The 21,199-nt window shown below is 44.6% G+C and overlaps 3 protein-coding genes across 6 annotated transcripts; 1 reads left to right on the plus strand and 2 right to left on the minus strand.

The window, feature by feature from the left end:
• Window positions 1-791: 791 nt before the first annotated feature.
• uck2b (uridine-cytidine kinase 2b) lies at window positions 792-9,728 on the minus strand. 2 transcript variants are annotated; one of them, XM_061796716.1, is made up of 7 exons: window positions 9,534-9,728; window positions 4,524-4,683; window positions 3,663-3,759; window positions 3,368-3,510; window positions 2,207-2,304; window positions 2,082-2,130; window positions 792-1,992 (listed from the first exon to the last, which is right to left on the minus strand). In XM_061796716.1, the coding sequence occupies exons 1-7, from the start codon at window positions 9,636-9,638 to the stop codon at window positions 1,880-1,882; spliced, it is 765 nt and encodes a 254-aa protein (XP_061652700.1). In that variant the 5' UTR covers window positions 9,639-9,728; the 3' UTR covers window positions 792-1,879. The 2 variants fall into 2 exon arrangements, with proteins under 2 accessions (XP_061652700.1, XP_061652701.1); XM_061796717.1 differs by having other exon boundaries at window positions 9,588-9,715.
• aldh9a1b (aldehyde dehydrogenase 9 family, member A1b) lies at window positions 9,634-17,974 on the plus strand. Of its 2 annotated transcripts, XM_061796711.1 has the most exons (12): window positions 9,634-10,191; window positions 10,410-10,612; window positions 12,010-12,155; window positions 12,291-12,420; window positions 12,587-12,721; window positions 13,304-13,500; window positions 14,367-14,507; window positions 14,581-14,769; window positions 15,276-15,363; window positions 15,504-15,645; window positions 16,064-16,176; window positions 16,315-17,974. In XM_061796711.1, exons 2-12 carry the CDS (start codon window positions 10,441-10,443, stop codon window positions 16,407-16,409), a joined length of 1,548 nt encoding a protein of 515 aa, XP_061652695.1. In that variant the 5' UTR covers window positions 9,634-10,191; window positions 10,410-10,440; the 3' UTR covers window positions 16,410-17,974. The 2 variants fall into 2 exon arrangements, with proteins under 2 accessions (XP_061652695.1, XP_061652697.1); XM_061796713.1 differs by lacking the exon at window positions 9,634-10,191 and having other exon boundaries at window positions 10,215-10,612.
• zte38 (zebrafish testis-expressed 38) lies at window positions 17,072-21,192 on the minus strand. 2 transcript variants are annotated; one of them, XM_061796715.1, is made up of 12 exons: window positions 20,540-21,192; window positions 20,229-20,373; window positions 20,039-20,102; window positions 19,454-19,490; window positions 19,344-19,364; window positions 19,225-19,251; window positions 19,087-19,154; window positions 18,854-19,002; window positions 18,548-18,768; window positions 17,562-17,610; window positions 17,445-17,485; window positions 17,072-17,369 (listed from the first exon to the last, which is right to left on the minus strand). In XM_061796715.1, exons 1-12 carry the CDS (start codon window positions 20,585-20,587, stop codon window positions 17,313-17,315), a joined length of 927 nt encoding a protein of 308 aa, XP_061652699.1. In that variant the 5' UTR covers window positions 20,588-21,192; the 3' UTR covers window positions 17,072-17,312. The 2 variants fall into 2 exon arrangements, with proteins under 2 accessions (XP_061652699.1, XP_061652698.1); XM_061796714.1 differs by having other exon boundaries at window positions 17,072-17,485.
• Between the last annotated feature and the right edge of the window lie 7 nt (window positions 21,193-21,199).

The following is a 21,199-nucleotide window of genomic DNA, read 5'->3' on the forward strand; positions in this document are numbered from 1 at the left end:
TCTAGTGGCACGCTAAAGAATCACCGTCTCAGTACATTTCATTAGTATTAACTTACAGTTAATAACTGTTTGTTTAAAACATGTATTTAGGTAAGTTGGGTTTTTTTCGCTTTTGTGTGTAGTGCATTCTAATTGAATCGTCCGGGTTTTTAACTTTGTATATATTTAAGCGTTCTGTTCAAGTTCAAATTGTGCATAGTTATAGTGTCTTAGAATAACATTCAATATTTTTGTCATATTTCCTCTGTCTTGTTTTTGATGCACACTATAAGCCCTGTTTTTTTAAAAATGTTGGTCATGATGGTGATTGGCTCATTGGAATGCCAAGTATTTTTTGAAGGTGGCGCTTGGTGTAAAACGTCGACCACTTGCTTCATTATTGCATACGCGTAGCAAAACATACATCAGGCCTATTGTACCTTTAAATGCGTCCGTACGTTGAAGTTCAGCGTTTAATTGCGCTCCCCAGTGGAGAGACTATAAAAGAGAAATTGCTTGTTTCCCCACATTTCCTGAAACGCTCGATCATGGCCAAAGCGCAAAACTTGCATTGTTTTGACAAAACGTCTTTTTCCTTGAGGAATCGTATTTTGTATTAATACTCAATAGCCAACACAACGTTGTTGTTGTTTTTTTACTATGCAGTATTATCTTTCACCGATGTGTAATGTTAATTGCGTGTTTCCTCGCCATCTAATCAAAACATGCACCTCTGAGAATGTTTTGTAGTTTGGCCGGGAGATATGCACATTTACAAAAATGAAAAATAAAAAAATAAGCAAGACAAGACACTTGGCATACGTCAGTTTATTGACCGTTAAGCAATGACGATTGATGACGCCATCCACGTACAAGTCTTTTCAAGTATTACTCAGCAGCTGTACTGGACATGAATTCAGTCAATCGGATCATACAAAATACAGAACAGGGAATAGAAATATGTTTCAAAGCTAGGATACTGTAATCGCTAGTCGAGCTGGCAACTGGCGTGTATGCTTGCTGTGCATGTTAACCTGAGGCAACTTCTTTGAGGCATTGCGGTGCATCTCGGTGGCGTGCGGCCACACTTCATATTGCTGTGGCATCAGTTATCCTTTGACTGACCTGAGTATATTGCATATGCCATACGTCGTTACAAAAACAAATAAACTGCAATGACAGCTAAGGTTTTAGCTTGTACAAGCCAATTAAGAGTAGTCCAATTATGTAGCAGCCATGCCGTGGCAAGTTATTGGCATAATTGGCAAGATATAAGCCTGACATTTCATCATTTACTGTTTTTGCTGCAGCAAACAATGTCACATGGCAGAGTAAACAGATGCTGTAGTGTTGCACGTTACACTTCACAAGACAGGGGAAGACTGAGAAGCAGTAGGAAACAATACCGAGATTGTCGTACAAATAGAAAGTGCAATCTGAGTTTCTTCAACTTTTTCTTGGAGTCCACATCCTTATCTAGATCTCATCCAAACATTGTACAGACTCCCAGACTATTAGTGGTTCAAGTGTCATCAGAGATATACAAAAAAAGAAAAAGAAAAATAAATAAATAAAATTTGTAAAAAAAAAAAAAACTTCTCCCCTCATTTATTAATCATCAGCATGAGCTTTCATGAAGCCACAGGGGATACATTGAAACCAAAGTTATACTTGCAAGAAAAAAATGCATGTGGGTCCATATAAACCCAAGGTCATCGTGAGACTAAGAGCTTCTTTTTAAACCTCCTGACATAAATGTAAATCCCAAAATTTAACAATTACAATGACTGCAACCAATAGCAAGGAGTAGTCTTCGTAATAAAAAGGTTCTCGATGCAAATCCTTGTTTCCTTTCACTCGTTTTCCGTACGGTGGCGCAAACGGGCATTGCGCGGCGAGGTCAATGCGGCCGACTGCTGGACTCGGACGTCCGTCGTTGCCGCGTTGTGCTGTGACCGTTAGTGCCGCCGTTGAGAATGTCTTGGATGTGCTGTACTATCAAGTTGATGGCCACTGAGGACAGAAAGCAAAAGATGGCGAGCGCCTCACAATAGGAACAGTCTGACAACCTCACGAAACGATGATTGTTAAGCTTTACCGACCGAGGTTGTCCGCTCCACGGGGGATAATCACATCAGCGTACTTCTTTGTCTGATTGAGGTCAACAAAACAGGAGTCAAAAACCAAAACAGTGCAAGCGTCACGCTGAGTTGGTTGCGTCACATACTGGTAAGCAGAACTCCTCAAAGGCTGGTTTCACAAAAGTAATGTACTGTGTCAGCACTTGCTCCAGCTCCCGCCCACGCTCGCCGATGTCTCGCAAAACTGGAACAGAAATTGCCGCAAAGAAAGGAAATGAGCAATTAGTCACTGACGCACCCACACCGCAAAATACAGTAAAGCCCAATATTATTCATACGATGGCCACATTAAGAATTTATATATATATATATATATATATATATATATATATATATATTTTTTTTTAGCTGGGGGATGACTGAAAATGAAATGAAAAAGTGACAAAAGACTGAAGAAGTCGCGTAAACGCAGTCTTTTATCACGCGGTGTCATTTCCAGCCAGAAGCTCAACTCAAAATGGCGTCAGGGTAATCCCCCTAACTTTCATAACATTTGATCACGATCCAGAATTAGATACAAACTTCACAGAAATAGTTAATGTTGAAAAAAAAAAAAAAAAAAGACCAAAAACTGCCATTTGCCTTCAAGGTTTTTCCACTCGGCTCGAATATTCCATAGCCATATCTGCACGAGAACTTACGACAGACACATTAAGTGAAGATTGGAGTTACGGTTCAGTCTCACTGTGTGGTGTCACGCTTTGAGCAGCTTACTTGAACACTCTTAAATAACATCATTTCTACTCGTTTGTGGCTTGAAAAAGATGGAAAACACCAGCTCAAACTTTGAAATTCTCCAATCCCTTGACTGAATTTACACACTGGTGGAACGTGAATTTAGTCCAGCAAAGATACTGGCGCGGTAACTTGGCGAGCCCGAGTAAATCTCTAGACTGCGCCGACAAGCTCATAGTTTGACACGATCCGTCAAGCTGTAATACGTGATATTTTATTGTCAAGTACGTTTGATGTCTTTCAGTCTGCTGTTCCATTTTTGTTTCAATATTGTGGCGAAACAAATATTCTGAAAATAAAGATATGTATTGGGGGAAAAAAAGTATTTAGGGTCCACTCAAACTCGGCAACACGTAGCAGCCTAAAACATCGACAGTCAAATCAATGAAGGAAATGTATTCAGGTGGCCATCCCTAGCAGCTCGCCCAACACAATATTTGGTTCACCAATGGGGAAAAGAATGTGTGTGTGTGTGTGTGTCTCTTAAGTGAACCCTGCCCTGTTCCACACACCCCTACGGGAGAGGCGCGTGTCCGGATCGGTGTCAACAAACAGCTTCATCTGGAATAGGTCACGGATCTCCTGCGAGTAGAACATCAGGATGCCCTCAAAGAGGACAACGTCTGCTGGATACACTGTGATAAAATCGTCCTTCCTGAAATCAACAGAAAGGTTTCCTGACGTCATAACTAAGCGGGTCGACTCGAGTGCTCGGAAACCGGCACAGCTGAATTCAACGGTAATTAACCACACAGATTACTTGCCAGTCATGAGAGGCTCAAATGAGACAACCGCAGGTGTGCTCACCTGGAATGAGTGACAAAGTCATAAACTGGGATCTGGACAGTTTTTCCTCGCAGGATCTCCCTGAGTGTTTGCATGATCAGGTCATTGTCAAAGGCATCTGAAAGCAAGGAACGGACACACGCTCAGCTTTTCTTAACCCGGGCTCGGGGACACGTGGGCCACTGCCACGGCACGTTGGGTCAGGCTCAGTCGACAGCTGTTTGGTTCTCGCCGACGAGAAAGGCCTGCCGACCGCTGTCATTTGACACCGGAAGAAGACGGCTCACGGGGAGGTCGAGACGGTCCTAAAAATGGAGGCCATACTTCTGCCTTGCACGACAAAAGGTACGGACTTTACGGAGCAAAGTTCTCGACATCGACGGGGAGTGAAGATGGAAGAAAATATGGAGTCGTACCCCCTTTGCAACGTCAACTCTTCTGGGATTAGTTCATCCTAAAGAACATTTGTGAGGTCAGAGGCCACCAAAAGACAGGGACAGGCTCACCATCAAGTCCTCGATTTGCGCATTTACTGTTAGAGCGTGTCATTAATAGATTATGTAGCGTCTCAATGCTTTTACCATACTGTTGTTAGCATTTATCTTTGTGGAAACAGAGCTCCTCAGCTCTCTCGCAGCTCATCATCCATGAGCCTGCCATATTGCCCATTTATTCCAGGAACATATCTATTGGCCTGTCTCGGAAATCTTGGGTTTATAGCGATGTTATTTTTATATATGTGGTCTCTCTATATTGCAGATTTGCACCTGTGGTGCTGGAAGCGGTGGGTCTGGAAAGTAGACTACAAGGAGTTGTGGGGTTCACTGCGGCGCAGAAACAGTTTTCTTGGAGCATACAACACAGAAATGAGGCTTTGTATACCTGGATGGTCAAAGTTGAACTGGCCCTTAAGTGCCTTGGCTTTCTGATCAGGGGTCAGCACCTTGTAAAAGCTGTCCTGGCTGAGGATTGCCACCTGCCTCTGGTGATGGTCAATCTTGTTTTGGCCCAGCAGCTCCATGATCTTGCCACAAACCGACGACTGCGAACACAAAATAAGGGAAAGGCGTTTGGTCAAATGATGTGTGCCTCCTGAAAGATTAACATTTTGGTTAAAAAAACAACAACAACAACAACAACAACAAATAGATCAATCTGGTTCAAACGACTATCAAATCATTGCAACATTTTCCTATCCTGCAGTAGTTACAACTGCCCTGTAGGACGTGCGTCCTCGTTGACCCGGACAACTAAACGTGCTGAATGCTGACAGGACACACAAATGGCAGACATCGCCCGTCAGGGGCTGAGATAACCAAAAGTCCTACTCCGATTATCAGCTTATTTATAATATATATAATCATTCACTTATTTGGTTTTTTTACTTATTTCTTCTAGTAAATATTTTAATCTCTAGGCAGAAATCAAATCCTAAACTATTAATATTCGAGTCAGCCATGGAATTGAGCAATTTTCAATTACACCCACTAGCAAAAACAAATAATATTAAATAATAATATTAAAAGCTTACTTCCGGTAAACTACAACACATTCGTCTCTGAGTGTCAATCAAAACTAAGCATTCGGATATTTGTAAAGGCAGATCTTTTTCTGATGCATATTTCCATTTTCATGGAGAATTACGACGTGGGTGCCTAACAACACAGGCTGGATGGCGACTTTTCCAAATCCAAAACAATGCGCTGCCCTCGCTGCAGCGAGCTAAGATTACATCATGCGATCCACGCAGAGGGAACGACGTCACGCTCTCGGAGGCCGCCGCTGAATTGCAACTGGAATGCGTGATTATAATCTTAAAGACCAAATGAGTATAGTGCCACTGTTTAGTGTAAAGGGAGGAGCAAAAAATATCCATCCATCCATTGTCTTCCGCTTATCCGAGCTTGAATCGCGGGGGCAGTTGCTTGAGCAGGGACGCCCAGACTTCCCTCTCCCCAGCCACTTCATCCAGCTCTTCCGGGGGGATCCGAGACGTAGTCTCTCCGGCGTGTCCTGGGTCGTCCCCCGGGGTCTTCCCCCAGTGGGAAGGTGCCCGGAAAACCTCATCGCGCAGGCGTCGGGAGGCATCCGAATCAGATGCCCCAGCCACCTCATCTGGCTCCTCTCGATGTGGAGAAGCAGCGACTCAACTGAGATCTTCCCAGATGACCGAGCTTCTCACCCTCTCTCTAAGGGAGAGCCCGGACACCCTGCGGAGGAAACTCATTTCGGCCGCTTGTATCCGGGATCCACAGCTCGTGACCATAGGCGACGGTATGGGAACGTAGATCGACCGGTAAATGGAAAGCTTCACCTTTCGGCTTAGCTCCTTCTTCACCACAACGGATCGATACAAAGTCCGCATCGCTGCAGACCCTGCACCGATCTGCCTGTCGTTCTCCCATTCCATTCTTCCCTCACTCGTGAACAAGACCCCAAGATACTTGAACTCCTCCACTTGGGGCAGGATCTCACCCCCAACATGGAGAGGGCACTCCACCCTTTCCCGACTGAGGACCACATTCTCAGATTTGGAGGTGCTGATTCTCATGCCAGCCGGCACGCGAGCCGCTCCAATGAGAGTTGGAGATCACGGCTTGATGAAGCCAACAGAATCACATCATCTGCAAAAAGCAGAGATGCAATTCTGAGGCCACCAAACTGGACCCCCTCTACGCCTAGAAATTCTGTCCATAAAAGTTATGAACAGAATCGGTGACAAAGGGCAGCCTTGGCGGAGTCCAACCCTCACCGGGAACGAGTGAGGGTTGCGGACCGAACTCTGACTCCGGTTGTACAGGGACCAAACAGCCCGTATCAGGGGGTTCGGTACCCCATACTCCCGAAGCACCCCCCACGGGACCCCCCCCCCCCCCCCACATGTTGACTGGTTGGGCGAACTCCCACGCACCCTCGAGGATCCTGCCGAGGGTGCAGAGCCGGTCCACTGTTCCACGGCCAGGACGAAAACCACACTGCTCCTCCTGAATCTGAGATTCGACTTCCCGACGGACCCTTCTCTCCAGCACCCCTGAATAGACCTTACCAGGGAGGATGAGGAGTGTGATCCCCCTGTAGTTGGAACACACCCTCTGGTCCCCCTTTCCCCAGTCTGCCAATCCAGAGGCACTGTCCCTGATGTCCACGCGATGTTGCAGAGGCGTGTCAACCAGGACAAACAACATCCAGAGCCTTGAGAATCTCATCCACCCCTGGGACCTTGCCACCGAGGAGCTTTTTAACCACCTCGGTGACCTCAACCCCAGAGATAGGAGAGCCCGCCTCAGAGACCCCAGACTCTGCTTCCTCATGGGAAGGCGTGTCGGTGGAGTTGAGGAGGGCTTCGAAGTATTCTCCCCACCGACTCACAACGTCCCGAGTCGAGGTCAGCAGCGCCCCATCCCCACTATACACAGTGTTGATGGTGCACTGTTTCCCCCTCCTGAGACACCGGATGGTGGACCAGAATTTCCTCGAAGCCGTCCAGAAGTCTTTTTCCATGGACTCACCGAACTCCTCCCATGCCCGAGTTTTTGCTTCAGCGACCACCAAAGCTGCATTCCGCTTGGCCAGCCGGTACCCATCAGCTGCCTCAGGAGTCCCGCAGGCCAAAAAGGCCCGATAGGACTCCTTCTTCAGCTTGACGGCATCCCTCACCGTTGGGTGTCCACCAACGGGTTCGGGGATTTCCGCCACGACGGGCACCGACCGCCTTACGGCCACAGCTCCGGTCGGCCGCCTCGGCAATGGAGGCGCGGAACACGGTCCACTCGGACTCGATGTCCCCCGCCTCCCCCGAGACGTGGGTGAAGTTCTGCCGGAGGTGGGAGTTGAAACTCCTTCTGACAGGCGATTTTGCCAGATGTCCCCAGCAGACCCTCACAATACGTTTGGGCCTGCCACATCGGACCGGCATCTTCCCCCACCATCGGAGCCAACTCACCACCAGGTGGTGATCGGTTGAATGCTCCGCCCGTCTCTTCACCAGAGTGTCCAAGACATGCGGCCGCAAGTATACCCAACCCCTCTCGAGAGAACTGGTACCAGAGCCCGAGCTGTGCGTGAAGGTGAGCCTGACGATATCTAGTCGGAACTTCCCGACCTCACACACCAGCTCGGGCTCCTTCCTTGCCAGAGAGGTGACATTCCACGTCCCTAGAGCCAGCTACTGTAGCCGGAGTCGGATCGGCCACCGCCCAGCTCGCGCTGCACCCGACCACTATGGCCCCTCCCACAGGTGGTGAGCAAAAAAATATATAATGATATAATATTAGTGCATTTTGTATTATTCAGCAGGCAGTGCACTGATTGCATTTTTTTTTGGGTGTGTTTCCGGATGTTTTTATTTTCCTGTAATTTAGGCTGGATCTGCTTTACCAGTTCCCTGGTTGGTCGGCTTGAAATTTCTATTCTCAATCTGCCGCTGTTGAAATGCAAATATGTCATCATACTGGTTTTGCCAGTGTTTTCGCAGACGTTTTAAGCAACCAACCACAATGGGCAATATAAACATACATGTTAAACAAATGTATGTGCATCGCCCGCAAAAAAAAGGAATGCATATTCATTTCTTTATAATTTCATAGGTTGAAATGCTCGCAGACAGACCCATGTTTTATTTACAGTGCTTATTTCTATCATTTCCACAAGCAATCAGGAATCAACAATTTAGGTTCCCAAATACGGTGAAAGGTGATTAGTTTTTCTACTTCTAGCTGATAATTAATTACATTTCACAGAAATTTTCACTCGTGATATTTAATCTATGGTAAGATTGATACATTTGTTGCTACTGGTAGCTTGTTGAAGCAGTAATCATTTCTAGATCTCTAGCAACATGAGGGGCAATTTCAATTATTAAACGCTTGTGGAGGAAAAAAACCCCAGTGTAACACGTTTTAGCATAGTCTAACTATTCTCATGTTTTATTTGTTATAAGAAATCCATCGCGCGGCTAATTAAACGCCTTCCGACACCTCAGTTCTCAAGCGCTACGAGTTATTTTCTTCCTTGTTTAATATGAAGAGAAGCAACCAGCCGGCAATTGACATCAATTCAGGTCTCGAAGCGCTTACGTTGCTGTCAACGCACGTCGTACGAGTCATCATAAAACGGACCATGCGGAGTTATGACGTAGATGGATCCGATTATGTCAATAAACCCCAAAGGCGCTACGTGATTCGAACAAAGCCCTGGACGCGTTAATCTGTATACTCGCGCTGACGTCACTGCGGCTGACCCGAGCGTAGTTTGCCTTTATAGTCGAGCGCAACCCACGCGCGCGGTTTTGAAAATGTACTGCAGTACACCTCCATGTCGGGGGTGTCGCTAGCTGGTATTGGCTAGGACAGCACAAGGTGGAGTTTCCTCTGCATTTTTTGGGACATTTCCGGTAGCCGTTTTACTTTCCTTTCAGTAACAAGGAACAAAGCAACAACAATGGCGACGGTGGACAGTGTCTGCTAGAACAAAAGGACCTACATGACCAGATACGTTTAATTCTGCTGCAAAATCGATTGAGAAGGCGGCGGCGTAGATTGTATGTAGAACCAAGGTGCACGCTGAAGATGTCATCACAGCATGTGACTAAAACGGACCAATCACGAGAGATGATCTCCGCGGCGTTCGACGCGTAGCAACAATTTTTGCCGTGTGCGCGTCAAGCTACGCAGAGGGGCCGCGTGGGCCAATTCGTCGGTCACGTGATGCAATGCGGCCGCTGTCGGCCGCGCGAGCGCGGGAGTATAAAGAGGCCTTTATGATACAGCTGTCAATCAAGCGGAACCGCAGCCACGCGGTCAACGCAGCCGGCAGAAACATGACATGTGGAACGTCCATTAACGCGAGTGACAATTGTCTAAAGTCACCCAATTGGCTAGCTACGATGCCAACCTTTCCGCTGGCGGTGCCCCCAGAGACACCGATGAGAAAAGGTTGTCGTATTACGTCGGAATTGTCGCCCCGGTCCCGGAGGTGTGTTTCCGAGTAGCCGGCCATCGTTGCAATGTGCTGCCGAGACCGTTGCAGCTGGGCTGGAAGATCACCGTGACTGAGCTCCGCCCACTTCGGCACAAGTTGTTTTATATACTCGTCAAATTGATGTAGCAACATTTTTTTATGTGTTCATTTTGCGTGTAATCACATTTACTCGTCGCAAAATGTACACTTTAAGGTGTTTTTAAGAGCAAGTTTTGAAATCTAATTTCCGGTTCAAAACATTCTAGCCAATCGTATGTTACGTAGAGTGACGCATTTCCTATGTCCCGCCTCCAAGTTAAATTTGCAGAACAGGTTGACGTTAACTTAATAATTGATTTACTTTTTCTGATTTTAACCACATTTACTGGTCACAAAAGCGTTTCATGAGACTGCACTTCTGTTATTATAGTTTCAGGGTCAAACAATTATATCCAATCGTATGATACGGACAGTGACGTATATTGTATGTTGTCCCGCCTCCAAATTCAATGTGCAGAAAAGGCTAACCGTAAACGCAATAAAACTAACAAGGTTGCACCGGTTTTACACCTCTTGTCAGCCTATTCTCATGGTAAGTTTCTCTAGACAGTGAAACACACAAATCATTAACCGGAAGTGCAAATGTGTATTTGGTAGTCCTCGCATTGCTTGCTCCTGGTGTCAAGTTTGATGTGTCATGTTTAAAAAAAACTAATAATAATAATAATAATGATGATGTGTTGTGTGAAGAAGACCCGGTTTTGCTCTTGCGTGTTCACCGTGTCTAAAATGACTGTGTGCGCTTTGCAGTTATTGGTGCAACGGAACCACTACGTTCAAAATGCTCCAGAGGCTCCGCGTGCTCCTGCGGGCGGCTCCGCTGTCTGCTGCGGCATTACGAAGCCTCTCTTCGGGCTATGCCAGCGTCACGGCCCCGCTGAACTTCTGGGGTGGAAAAAGAAGGGCGAGCAAAGAGAGGAACTATGGGGAGAACGTCTACGAGCCTGCAACGGGTAATAAAATCAGTCAAAAACGGTCATTTAACTTACAAAAAAAAGAGACAAATTGATTGATACATTTTATGGACTTTGTTCATTATGCTTTATGTACATTTGCATTGTTTTTGTTGGTCTTCATCACGCACAACACCATTGAAGCTTGCAACGCTGACTTATCAGCAGTTCCTATCTACCATAACGTGGAAAAGAAAGTACTCGTTCTTGTCATTTGAAAGTTTTACACATTACATGGTAATTCATAGGTTTCCACTAGTCCAGTTTACTTGGTTAACTCATTAGCAGCAGGTGCAAAAAAAGTAGTTTGAACTGTTTGCTGCTCTGGAGCATTCTGGTGTTCATTAACTCAATGGGAAGAAGGAAAGACATGAGCAAATGATCTTAGTGGAGCAGTTGTTGTTGCCCAAAAATCTGGGAAGTGTTAGGGAAGACCTTTTCCAAATAATTTGGAGGTCATTGTGCCACAGTGAAAGGGATTGTTCACATTAAGAAAACATTCAAAAGTAGTTGCCTGGAGAACGCTCCTTCTCAACAAAACAAACGTGCCGACATTGGATTGTTCCATCTGAAGGAGATATTTGTCCATAATGCACAGAGCCATGTTTAGCCAAAACAAACAAACAAACAGACAAACAGCATATCAGCCCAAACAGCTAATTAAAACGAAATACTGCCGAGCTCTGTGATGGAGATTGGTGGGTGATTACTTGGGCTTGTTTTGCAGCCATTGGAGCGAGGAACCACCCAGTAACTCTTCAATAGCCCAAAATAGGCTGGAATCAAATGTGAGTGTGTCTTAACAGCAAAAATTGGGTCATGGAACAGTGAACAGTGAACCCACCACCAGCCCCTCTACAAGAGGACAAAAAAGAATCAATATGTCGCAATGGCGCAGTCAAAGTCCAGACCTCAATGTGATGAAATGCTGTGGCGGGACCTTGAATGAGCTGTGCATACGTGAATGCCGGCAAACCTCAATGAACTGAAGATTCATCCACAGTGATATGAGAGACTGATCACATCATAGTGAAAACCATTTTTTTCAAGTTATTGAAATATGGGGTGCGCAGCCTCTGAATTTCAGCTGGGGGGTTGCGTGCGTGCGTGTGTTGTTCATCAGAGGTTGTCTTTTCTCTGTCTTTTCTCATTCTTCAAATCATCTTGATCTTATATCAAGATGATTTGAATTGAACTTTGTCCGCAAAGGTTGAATGAAGGTTGAACCGGACTTTTTTGTTTATCGAAGACTTCAGCAAACAAGAAAAGTCCGGTTGCCAGGTTGCAGATTACCATGACCTGGACCAAGATAAAAAAATCTATCCCTAATGAGAATCTACACAGACAATTGAACTTTGTGCTCAGGAGCTTTTTAACTTACTTACTTTATTTTGCAGGGCGCGTCCTGTGCACGTTGGATCCATGTGGTCCCTCTGACGTAGAGCAGGCCGTGGAGACAGCCAAGTCAGCCTTTGGTCCCTGGAGTAAAATGTCTGGTATGGAGAGAGCGAGGGTGATGATAGAAGCTGCTCTCATCGTTCGGGTGTGTTTACGTTTTGTTCCTTCACTGTAGTCCGGACAGCTTTACGTTACGGATTGATTATTAATAGAACTATGCGAGTGGTCCTTCCACTTTGTAAGGCTGTGTTTCACCTATTATTTTGCTTGTCATGCATAGAAAAGGAGAGAAGACATTGCTGAAATGGAAGTAGTCAACAACGGCAAGTCCATCACAGAGGCCCGCCTGGATGTGGACTCTGCCCGGCTGTGTATAGAGTACTATGCAGGACTGTCCAGCACTCTTGCGGGTTAGCGCACCACAACGTCGTAGTTTAAACCACTTGGGTAGCTCGAGGAAGAGACGAAAAATGACATTCTACCAGTGCATATCTATTTCTCTGTTTACATTGAAGTCATAGAATCGAAACTGTTCAAATGATTGCTTTTCTGTTGTCTTGTTTTCCATCTGCCCAGGCCAGCATGTGCAGTTGCCAGGTGGATCTTTTGCCTACACACGCAGGGAGCCTTTGGGCGTTTGCGTCGGCATCGGTGCTTGGAATTACCCTTTCCAGATCGCTGCCTGGAAATCAGCACCAGCACTGGCCTGTGGTATGGGATGCCCGGAAAATAGATTTGAGCTAGGGATGGCGCTGCGCTGCGGGTGCGGGAGGCTGAAACGGGGAAGTGGAACCTCTAAGGTTGCACACAATCCTTTCCACAATGCCGGTGGACTTTGAAATTGTGGCGATTTCAATTCCTTGTCTCTCAATACTGGCAATGTTTTGATCAACGTTGTAAGAGTGGAAACGCAAGTTACCCACTGTTAATAGTGAAATGCAAAAAAAGCATACCCGTCTTCACTTTAATGACCAAGGTGTAATGCAAAGGTACATGTCATGATTACTCATTTGTAGTACTCTTAATAGTAAAAACGTAAACCATTAGAAAACTAACTTAACTTGGATAACATGTGACAATGTATGGTAATTCTAGAGTCTTGCTACTTGGAATGTGAATCCCTGTACTTCTCCCAATTTCCTGTGTCTGCTCTCGTCTCGCGGTCTTCTTTTAACACCCAGTCCTTTTCTAAAATAGAATAAATACATTCCGAATTGTACATCCTGAGGGATGTTTGACTTTAGCTGTTCTTCTGTACAGTATATGCAAGTTATTTTGTCTTTCGTGAATCAGGCAACGCCATGGTGTTCAAGCCATCCCCAGTGACGCCTGTGACAGCGGTCATGCTGGCAGAGATCTATGCCGAAGCCGGAGCCCCAGAGGGCCTCTTCAATGTGGTGCAGGGGGGGCAGGAGACGGGTAGCTTGCTCTGCCACCACCCTGATGTGGCAAAGGTGTCATTCACCGGGAGTGTGTCGACTGGACAGAAGGTGACTTGAACATGATACAGAGTGGGGGCTGCGGTTCAGTCCCGAAAGGACTTGACAGTTGGGATGAAAACAAAATGATGGAAATTCAAACTAGTTGCAGACCACAATGTGGAAAGGAGAAATTGAGTTTGGGAAATGCTAGTCAGGTTCCTGAGCATTGTCAAGTGTCCCACGTCTGCATGCCTGTGGAATCCATGTGTGCGCATGAATTTAAAAAAGTGTGGAAAGAGAATCCACGCACAGGGCTGACACATTTCCATCCCCATGTGTGCAATTTAGAGGAATGAATTAACATATGTGATATTTAGGCTGTGGGAGGAGTACATGGAGAGAACCCGCAAAAGCACAGGGAGAACATGGGGTCTTCTTCTTCACCCTGGAACCACCATTCACACAATTTAGTCTTCAATCCATCTAACATGCATGCTTTTGGAATGTGGAAGGACACGGGCGTACCTGGACAGACCCCAAGCAAGCACGGGAGAACGTCTCGAGGTACTTCTCCGTAGGCAGACTCCACCCCCCCCCCCCCAAAAAAAAAGTGGGTACATTGCAATGGTTCTTGTTTAAAAATGCCGACCAATACAAGAACCAAGCCGCAGACACACACCACAATTGAAGTCACATGAGGAATGGCAACAAAACTACATTTTAACTGTAATACATCGATGCGACCTCGATTAATATTTTTATGAATAGGATCATTCAATTCTACTAAGAGGGGAAATCAAGTGTAACTTACTTTCTGAGGAGGAATGTTGCAGTGTTTGATTTCTCTGACGCTGCCAGCGGGTCTTGAACATGCCACCTTCCTGTCCAAAGTCAAGTTTCAACTGACCTATGACATATTCCATCTGATCCCACAGATTATGGAAATGGCATCCAAAGGGGTTAAACCAGTGACGTTGGAGCTCGGCGGGAAGTCCCCCCTGCTCATCTTTGAGGACAGTGACCTGGAGAACGCAGTACGGGGCGCGCTCATGGCAAACTTCCTTTCTCAAGGCCAGGTAGAGTCTGCATTTCTACAATATATCAATAATCTATATCACTAAGTCATCTCAGTTTGTGCTTGTGTGACAGGTTTGTAGCAATGGGACGAGAGTTTTTGTCCAGGGTCATATTCTGCATGAATTTGTGGATAAAGTGGTCAAAAGGACCCAGGCCATTGAGATTGGCGACCCGCTCCTAGAGAGTACCAGAATGGGAGCGCTGGTCAGCCGGCCACATCTAGACAAGGTCCTCGCCTTTGTGGATCAAGCGAAGGAGGAGGTAGGACTGTTCAGTGTTGTTTATCATAACATGACAACTAGTCAGACATTTTAAGTGTGTCATCATAAATAAATCAAAATACCTCCATTTTTTTATTTTTTTCCTTTTGTATTTACATTATAGTTACAAACAATACTGGACCTCAATCTCCTTATTGGCCATTTCGCCATACTCTTAGCAAGTTCGATTTGCTAATATTAATTACTGCTTTGACACAGCAAAGATAAAGACACCTAAATTAACTTACTTAAACCTTATACACTATACAAACAAAAGTGTTTGGACTTCTGGTCCTTTTGATGACAGAAAGAAAACTGAGAGGGACTGACTCAAAATATCAGTTTTTGTCCATCTGAAAGGTTTTATGGGGTTGAGCGCAAGTTCTTCCTCCCCAAACTCATCCAACCTATTGACTCATATTTTATTTATCTCGAACATAAACTTAAACATTTGTTTTACTGTAGGACAAACTTCAATTTCATTTGCATTTAAAAATGTTTTTCTAGGGGGCCACTGTATTGTGTGGCGGTGACCCCTTCGTCCCTTCAGACCCTAAACTAAAACGTGGATACTACATGACGCCATGCGTACTGGGTAAGCCTTGTATGTTTTCCTCAGGTCGCTTTTATGTCGGTTTAGAATGCCAAAAGGTTCTAGCTCCTTCTACATGGCTTGTTAAATGTTATTGGTTGTTGGGTTTTGGCCGCATTTGCTACCATTTGTTTTTCTTCTAGCTAATTGCAGAGATGACATGACCTGTGTAAGGGAGGAGATCTTCGGTCCCGTCATGTCTGTGTTGTCTTTCGACACAGAAGAGGAAGTGCTCCAGCGAGCCAATGACACCGCCATGGGGTTAGCTGCAGGACTTTTCACCAGGTTAGTACCGGGGGAAAAAATGGCAGCGAAGGCAGACCTCTTGTCACCATCAAGTGAATTGCTACAATCTTAATCGATAAAAGGAGTTGAATTTAGGCCAAGGTAAAAACAAATGACATTAAAATAGCTGCAGAATGTGTGCTTTTGCCTCACTAGGGGGTAGCATTGTGGTTAGTTAACAGGTCTGCTCAGTTCTGAGGTTGAGGTTCGCATCTCGGCTCCAACCTTCTTGTGTTCTCCCTGTGCTTGTGTGGCTTTACGCCACATATTCTGGCTTCCTCCCACATTTGATTGAAGACAAAATCTTTCACAGGGGTGAATGGTTTTGTCTATATGTCCCCTGCGACTGGCGAGCGAACAGTCCAGGTGTGTACTCCACCTTTGTTCGAAAGATCTTTTTAACTCACCATTTCTTCAGAGATGTGAAACGCGCCCACCGTGTGACTGAACACCTCAAAGCTGGTTCCTGTTTCATCAACAACTACAATATCACTCCTGTGGAGGTTCCCTTTGGAGGCTTCAAAATGTCAGGTATATTTTGCTCTGAGTCACCACATCTTTCGCAAACCACCACCACTTGCTGTCTTCCTGTAGCTGAATTTTAGGTCTACAAAACACAGGTCTTGCTAGCACACCCTTGAACAGTCAATTATTACCTGTATTGACCAGGCATAGGGCGGGAGAATGGCCAGGTGACAATTGAACACTACTCGCAGCTGAAGACTGTGTATGTGGAGATGGGGGACGTTGACTGCCTCTTCTAGGAAACGCCAACCTACAGGAATATGGACGCACTGCAACATGGAGTGAATGAGTGACTCAGCGGACACCCACGTTGCCTTAAGCTGTAATTGTTAAGCGAGCCAGCAAATATTTTTGCACTCCCTGGGACATATTTGAGGTAGACGCTACTACGAAATGTCCTCTGAAATATTTGAAGAACTGACATAGTCGCCTATGCCAAATGGATCAAACTGAAGTTAGTTTTTTCCACTATTCAAAACTGATTTTTGTACATTAGCACATCTGCCTCACAGTTCTGAGGACCGGGGTTCAAATCCCACCCCCGCCTGTGTGGAGTTTGCATGTGGTCTTCCCTTGCCTGCGTGGGTTTTCTCCGGGTACTCCGGTTTCCTCCCACATCCCAAAAACATGTGTGGTAGGTTGATTGAAGACCCGTAAATTGCCCGTAGGTGTGAGAATGGGTGTTCATACGTATGTGCCCTGCGATTGGCTGGCGACCAGTTCAGACCCGATGATAGCTGGGATGGGCTCCGGCACGCCCGCGTGAGGAGAAGCGGTACAGAAAATGGATGGATTTTTCTCCATTAATTTCTCCATGTAATTTCCAGTGTTTGCCTTTTTGCAAAGCGGTTCTCATTCTTATGCACAAAAAAATCGAATACATATTTTAATACGAAATTAATTGAATACTCACTGAAAAATATATTTATGAACATACAAATTCACACAACAATTTGCAGTACACTACTGCAAATTGAATAGAAATGGCACAATAACATTCTGCCATGTGAAAAGTGTTTCAGTAAAACATAGGAACAGCTTGAATTGAAATATAATGTAACATTACAATCAACAGTGTTGCAGAAATAAAATGTGCAACAATACACTTGTGATTAGCGTGTTGATCGTCTTTTTGGTCAATGTTACACACAACGTCGTCTTCTCTTCTTTCTTGTCACATTTTTGGTTGCTGTCTTTCTCTAAATAGAAACCAAGGTAAAAGCAAAAGCTTCCCATGTAGTGCTTTGCATGAGTGTGCCTTGAATTGAACGTACCTTTACCACGGGCTTTGTGGGTCTCTTGAACTGTGATGACTCTTTATCAAGCCAAGTTTACAGTGAATGACTTTATATAGACGTCAGCTCTCTAACGACAGCAGCAGATCAACTTACCATCTTCAGACGGCCGATCGTCATCAGCAGACACTATCTTGCATGGGCCCTGTAATCAGAGATAGAGTTAAACTTGGGTTTGTTTATTCATATCATTTGCCCCAAATTTCTACAAAGGTTATCATCTAAGGATTTAATTTGATTTTGGTCTTGTTCATTGTCTCAACTCCTGAAAAGCATGGCGCTGGTTAGCTTTCAGTTATGTGATCTTTACTACAACAAACATTTTCTGTTAATGCAAATTAACCATTTTAAGTATGTGTATTAGTAATGTTAATTCATCACTTTTAACTTGAAAAACACTCTTTATAGTATTCGAAATGGAAAATGGTCTATGAATAACAATTAAAGCTAGATTGGATCGTTGGAGACCTACACACATGGACAAAATTGTTGGCATCCTTCTGTTAAAGTCTTTTCAATGAGCATTTTGTTTGTTTTTCTTTAAAGGGGAAATGTTTTGCCAAGCTTACTTTTTCGAGTATTTAGGATGTAATATTGTCTCTATGGTGCCTTAGTAAACATGTGAAATATGAATTAAAATCGTCCAAACATTCCTGAGTTCCAGACGTCTTTTTTGTTTAGTTTGCCGAAAGGCCTGAAATCAGGTCTTTCGAATTTCTCGAGCTCATCTACGTCACTAGCAAAGATCTCCGCCTACCTCTACAGTCCCAAGCCAGTGCTGTCAACATAAACACGTGCGCGCTCACAAGTGGGTCTTCTACACAGAGGCAAACAATCGGAGGAAAGGAGGCGGTCAAATATTCACAAAGTGGATACAAAACTGGGTCAAACAGAATGGTTTTGTGTCTAGAAAAGGCCCAAAGTGTTTTTTTTTTTTTTTTCCAAATGAGATTGACACTTGTACGAAGTCCATGTCAGAGAGTCACTATGGAGGTCGAAACAGACAAAAAACAGGGCGTTCAATGAAGGGGTACCAACGAGTTTGTCAATGTGTGTCAACAGCTGGACTTAAACTACTCTACCATGTCGACTTCTCTCTCTGAAGTGATCATCTGCTTGGTCTCCTGATGGTCTCTGTCTTGAAGCTTCTCCAGGCGACTTTGATCAGCAGACACTCGCACTTGAAAGTTGTGGAAGGTCGTCTGGACGTCACCCACTGTGAAGTGCACGGCTGTGCCTTCAAACCACAGGCTGTCGCATGTGCCCTCCTTGAAGCCCGGTGGCTCGTAGTCCGCTGGAGTAACTTTGGAACAAGTGCATAGGATGTTTGCGATACGAAGGTCTCCTGATTTTCATTTGGTTTGGCTCAAATGTTTTTGATTACTCACTTTCGTCATAGTAGTAGAGCTTCATGGCCAGGTGGATATTGTGAGGAAGGACGCTGAGGTTCTGCAGGAGCAGGAAAAGCTTCCTGATCAGAAGCACAGATGCTCTCTTGGTGTCTTCCATTGTGACCTTCACCTCAACACCATTGTCCCTGTAGTTTTACAAGGGTTAGTTCACCACTGGCTCACTCGAGTCATCACAATACCAGCAAAAACAACAAAATGTCCTTCCAAACCCAAGTATATCCATCCCTGGACCTGTCGCGGTGTACTTGAATTTGAAACTGTAGGACTCAATAATGTGCTGAAAAACAGATTATTCTTTATTTTAGGATGGCCTTTCAAATCAACTTTTGAATATTGAAAGAACTTACATTAGGTTCATTTGGATTGGTGTATACCTAGAGAGCACAACAAAACTACAGTCAATAGCAACTATTTTGTGTGTTAGCTGTAGTTTTTGTCTTCACTTACCGGTAATCAAATTACTTACCCCGATGAACACAACCTCAAGCTGTTAAGAGGACAACATAAAAAATATAATATATGTCAAAGATATGACATTGGATTTTTAAAAAAGTCATTACAAATGTATATACATACATATTGTTTCTCCAGTGCATCGAAACAGCCAAATAGCCTGAATGAAAAGATTATTCAAAATAAACCATCAGTGAAACTATGACGACAAAGTGGCTGACAGACTACATCAGTGAGATGATCCATCGTTACAAGCTGCTTCTGGTCAACCAGAGAGCAGACTAGAGCAGTGATTCCCAACCTTGGTGCCGTGGAGAAATATCATCTGTCTATGCCTGCGAAGTACAGTGACAGGCGGAACCATTGAATGTTCTTCCATTCGATGGCAGAAGGTACAATAAACCTGCGTATCCACCTGTTGCCATTCATACAACTACAACTGAATAAGTCATGGCTTCCTTTGACTAGATCAGCTTTATATCAGCTGTCTGATCAAAATAAAACAGGCGCAGATGTCACACTGAGTGGGTCAATTTGTGAGTAAACTGAGATGAGGTCATTATTATTTCAGTATTTTTCTTTAGTGGTGTGCCATGGGATTTTTGGGGATGTAAAATGTGTTTCCACGTCTCAATAAAGATTGGGAAAGGCTGGACTAGAGCATTACAATGAGTGAATGTAATCATACTGTAGAACTATTGTGAGCACCATTTGACAACTTTGTTAGCTCCAGTAGTCCTGCAGTCCTCCCGCAAAATCTTGATGCACAGATCTAATGGAAACAGCACATTGCAAACAAGCTGCTGAAACTGTAACCATGTTCGTTTAAAATGGTATTTCTAATTCATGTGTTAATTCACTGATCCCCCAAATTTTCAGTCGTTCTGTTGGTGTTCACCTTCCAAGTATTTGGGCCGGTAGGCATGTTCAGGAAAAATGCCTCGGAGGTAGGTGATGGAGGACACGGCCACAGCCAGCATCCTCTTGGCGAAGGCAAGGGACTGCTCCTTGCTCTTGACGTTGGTCGCAAATAATCCAGTCCACTTAAAAGTTTAGAACACGTTTGATTACGAGGGAGGGACATTACTATGTCCAACTTTCCCGCAAGATGGCGCAGTTACACCAAATATAGTGTTTCAATACAGCGTCATAGGCAAATGTGATTCAAACCAAACAGAGTAGCTGCCAAATAAGAAAGGATATTCGAACCTCAGCAGTATCCTCCTTGCTCTTCCTGACGCACATTCCTGCTGCCATCTTCGTTTCTTTTCACGAACGTCGGCCGGTAGCTGCTAATGCTAACTGGCTGTTTCCTACAAATCGTGTTCAACGAGGCCAATGTACTGTAAATAAATTCACAAATTCACTATATACCACGAATTCACGTTGCACTATAAGCTTCTGCTTAAAAAAAAATAGATTTAGTGAATTGTTTATGTAAGTTTGTCCCTGCGAAGCAGACACACCGCAGTTGAGTCCACCGGTGCTAGCTGTAAATGAGCTAAATGGTTTCCCGCTGTTGTGTCTTCCTGCTAGTGCTAGCTACTAATTCGATTCGAAAATTCCATTTCAAATTATACACTAGACTGAGGAATTAAGCATGCTTTCATAACATTTTAACTATGAAACGCTCACTATAAATTGTGAGTTTGTGAGATTGAATGAAATTGTCAACTTTTTGTTAAATCCCGCTTTCCCGTTTTAATTGAAAATTTCCTTCACAAAGCTACACAGTTGAGCAAAGTGTGAACAAGGGAAATCAGAATTATGACAGTCGAAGCTTCCTTCTCTGCACACTTTGTCTTATATGTGTTAATTGTTAACCGCATAACATGATAAGTATGAGCAAACCAGCGCATATATCATGGA

This window comes from Phyllopteryx taeniolatus, chromosome 14 (assembly GCF_024500385.1).
Source record: "Phyllopteryx taeniolatus isolate TA_2022b chromosome 14, UOR_Ptae_1.2, whole genome shotgun sequence".
In the NCBI taxonomy this organism is placed as follows: domain Eukaryota; kingdom Metazoa; phylum Chordata; class Actinopteri; order Syngnathiformes; family Syngnathidae; genus Phyllopteryx; species Phyllopteryx taeniolatus.